Raw genomic sequence first — 3,749 nt, forward strand, 5'->3', positions numbered from 1 at the left:
ACCTTTCTCATTATTTTCTGATATTTTATAGCAAACATGCTTGATCGATTAATCAAAAAAATAATCTGCTGATTAATCGCTAATAGAAATAATCAAAACTGTTCATGAAAAAACTTAGAGCCTACTTACGTATTCCATCATATTACTGCTTTCACATTTTCTTTTACTGAGTTTCCAGTGCAGCCCCAGCTGATGAGAGAAGAAAAGACACAGACACAATGAATGAGTATCGCTCTCACCCTCAAACAGACACGCACACAAACACACCCACACAAAGGAAAATCAGTCTGAAATCTCCCCTTCAGTGTCAGGGGAATTTGGCAGCAGGGTTGTCTGGTCTCACTGAGGTCAAACTGTGGCCAGACACCCTGAAGAGCTTCCTTTATGCCTTTGCACAGCTACTAGCTGTAATTTGTTGCTGCGAGACAAAACAAAATTAACATGGCATGTTACTGCTGACCTTGCGGTCCTCTCAGACCTCGTGCTCCAGATCTGACTCACACTGCTTTGAGGGACGTGTTAGAGGGTTAGAGTTTACAAAACAGATTAATGGTCATTATCCATCATGATGATACTCAACTTACACTGCACATCTGACACAGACAATTAAACACTTTCACACAGGTGCTAATGTGCAATTTGTCGTCTTTCTTACCTTGTGGTATAAGCGATTATTTTCCCACTCTAACAACTTGTGAATAGACCGTCTTGTCTGTTGGAACAGAAAACAAATGCATGTATATTAATGCAAGCACCAAAATACTCATTACTCAGTTTAACACGTTAACAGGTAACAGTAAACAGCCACAATGTTAGGATTTATGGACTGAACTCCCAATTTACCAGCTAGTAATTTCCACTTTGTTGTCATTAATTCTGAGTGGTAACACCACCTTTAAACGACACACCCATGAGCTGGGCAGGACAGGAGCTGTGCAGCGCTATGCGTCATTTCTACACACAGCCACTAATTGAACATGAGTTGTTATTACCCTCTACACTTAAACCAATGCAACTGAATTGCTATAACAGCCCCTGAGTAATCAGCGCTGATGTAAGGGAGAGTTAAACTGTCCAACTCGTGTCACAGGAGGTCTGGGACTTACTCTCTTGTTGAGGCAGATAACAGGCCATAGACTGCAGCCTACTGTACAGCAACAACACAGGCAGCCGCAAAGAAGCCACTTCACATTCACAGGCAAGTTCTTCTTCAAGCAAGCATTCACCCTGCTGATGCTGGTTTTGAATTCTTCTGGCGCTACCTAGAAAATAAAGAAAACGCATGGATATGTGTATACCAAAATAAACAGTACCTAGAGGGCCTTTGCAAAGAAATTATTAGAACATTGAAGCAATAATTGCACAGAGCAAAAGGGGTAGAGACAATTAAGGTTTTTCCAGGTGATGCAGACGTGAAAGATTCCTAATTGCTCATAAGTAAAGCTGTGCACAAAGATCAAAGCGCTTTAGAAAACCAACAGGTAGATATTTGCAAATGTTGTCCAGAGATGAGATCTCCAAACACTATGCCTCTGACTTGCTAACCAAGCTCTAGATTGTTCCAAGGCAAGGAGGGACTCAAAGGAGAGATAAGCTCAGTGCCTGTGGCAGCGCCGGCCAAACAACTTGAATGGATGCTCATTCCTCGCTGAGTCTGTACGCCATAAAACAGGGGTCGTAATCTTTTATGACAGGATGCAAAGGTCTCTTTGCAAACAGCCAAAGACCTCAGAATAAAGCCCAGCAGGGCCTGATCTGCACCCTTCAATCATCATAATTGTGACCTCATCCATCACATGTCACCCTGGGTCACAATACTGAAGATACTTTTTATTGCCCCACACTTCCCTCTGCCTGCTCTTACCCCTACATCCTTTTTGTTTTTCTGCGTCCGACCCAGGAAGCTTTCCTTTCTTGTCTACGGCAGAGTCTTCATTTCATTATTTTATCACCTGGAGCTAAACCCTCAAAAACACTGGGATCCCCGCCGACTCATAGACGGCTTACTCATTTACAGAGCTGGACAGCAGCACATTCAGGCTCTTTTCTATGCACTATGGTGCGTTAGTTGAAACGCAGCTCCACCAGATCAAAACCACTTGGAGAAGTTTGAATGGGTTGGTTTGGGGAAGTTGGGGCTGTTAAGGGCCCAAAAGAACAACAGAATCACTGTGGCTTTAATGGCTTAATTCTTCCTCCTTGGAATTGAACAGAAAGCCGCCTGTAAGACTGAAGTACAAGAAAACTAAAAAAGCAACTGTACCTTTCCCGTGAGAACAGAGGGAAATTCTGTGTCAAATCTGTTGCTCAGTCCAAATCTGAAAAAAGCAACAACAGACAAAATGTGAGCATTGATATGGTAATAAAAATGTATCTAAAACTAAGTACAAACTAAGTACAAAAACTGCTGTTACTATGAACAAGATGAGAACAGAAATAATCTAGGGCAGAATTATATTGTTTAATTATGTGATGAGACATAACGTGCTAACTTACAAACTATTTATCTGGCACAGTTTTTTCAAGTTTATTTTAGTTGACATTAAGATAAAGGGGGGACAACCAACGTATACAGAATAAAGACTTATTGCTATTATAGACCTTGATGTAAAAAGAGTAAAGATGCAGGCGTCCAGCTAACTGTACTTACTTATATCATCATTAGTAATAATACTTCAAGTCAAACATCCAAAAAATGTATTACAAACAAATTATAACTCGAACGAAAAGCGCACACATCCAAACTTCTCTTAAGGCATTTGTGCTTTATTTTACAGCAGTGGTCTGATTGGTGAGAACTGACCAGACTTACTGTGACACTCACATGGGTATTGCGTGATCACTCCTAATAATTAGCTTGTATTTATCTATATACACAGGCATGTTCACACCTTCATCTTTACCAGCGGAAGATCATTTGTGGTTGAAAAGTTGTCGTGTCCATGTAGAATAAAAGAAGAACTAGGAATGAATGTATATTTTCAGTTCTCAGTGGGCACATTAGCACTGTTGGTCTGCTGTAACATCCCTTGATGTTAATTTTGTTTCTAGAGCTGCAACAATTAATCATTTTTGTTTCAACTATTAAATTAATTGCCAACTATTTTGATAATTATTTCATTGGTTTGAGTAGTTAATTAAGAAATAAAGTTTAAATTCTCTTATTGCAGCTTCTTAAATGTGAACATTTACTGGTTTCTTTATTCCTCTATGACAGTAAAGTAAATACATTTGGGTTGTGGACAAAACAAGACCTTTAAGGACGTCATCTTTGATGGACATTTTATAGACCAAACAACTAATCGACAGATTAATCAACAATGAAAATAATCACTAGTTGCAGCTCTAGTTGTTTCTTATATATCACTTTACCACAAAGTTTCCCATGTTCACAAAGCTCAATAATAAAACCCATGTGAACACTAACACATGGGAATGTGTTTTCAAATTAATATCCTCACTTTTTTTGTCTATTTAAAATCCAAAGCTGGCTCACCATCTGCTAGACAGGTTAATGTTATGATGACAGTGAAGAACATTTTCAATTTACATGCAATTATTTCTCTGAATAAAACTCCCTGGACTACAGCATGACGTCATATCGGGGGGACTGACAAGGTACAATTTGTCATTACCGAAATTTTAAGTCCCTTCATGCTACACACACAGAAGTTAGCATATAATTAAGTGTAAATTAGAATATGATAACATATACAATAAAACAATATATATATATATATATATATATA

The 3,749-nt window shown here is 38.7% G+C and overlaps 1 protein-coding gene across 1 annotated transcript; it reads right to left on the minus strand.

Moving 5' to 3' along the window:
• Window positions 1-81: 81 nt before the first annotated feature.
• On the minus strand, window positions 82-2,897 carry LOC123964414 (cysteine-rich hydrophobic domain-containing protein 1-like). Its single transcript, XM_046041402.1, has 5 exons — window positions 2,892-2,897; window positions 2,264-2,374; window positions 1,107-1,262; window positions 656-712; window positions 82-189 (listed from the first exon to the last, which is right to left on the minus strand). The coding sequence occupies exons 1-5, from the start codon at window positions 2,895-2,897 to the stop codon at window positions 115-117; spliced, it is 405 nt and encodes a 134-aa protein (XP_045897358.1). The 3' UTR covers window positions 82-114.
• Window positions 2,898-3,749: the final 852 nt, after the last annotated feature.

This window comes from Micropterus dolomieu, unplaced genomic scaffold, assembly GCF_021292245.1.
Source record: "Micropterus dolomieu isolate WLL.071019.BEF.003 ecotype Adirondacks unplaced genomic scaffold, ASM2129224v1 contig_2296, whole genome shotgun sequence".
Taxonomy (NCBI): Eukaryota; Metazoa; Chordata; class Actinopteri; order Centrarchiformes; family Centrarchidae; genus Micropterus; species Micropterus dolomieu.

Excerpts from the sequence above, each read along its gene's own strand:
- LOC123964414 (XM_046041402.1), bottom strand. Across the intron at positions 1,263-2,263 it reads CCTCTGTTCTCACGGGAAAG|GTAGCGCCAGAAGAATTCAA; the intron begins GTACAGTTGCTT and ends TTTATTTTCTAG. Across the intron at positions 190-655 it reads ATAATCGCTTATACCACAAG|CTGGGGCTGCACTGGAAACT; the intron begins GTAAGAAAGACG and ends TTCTCTCATCAG.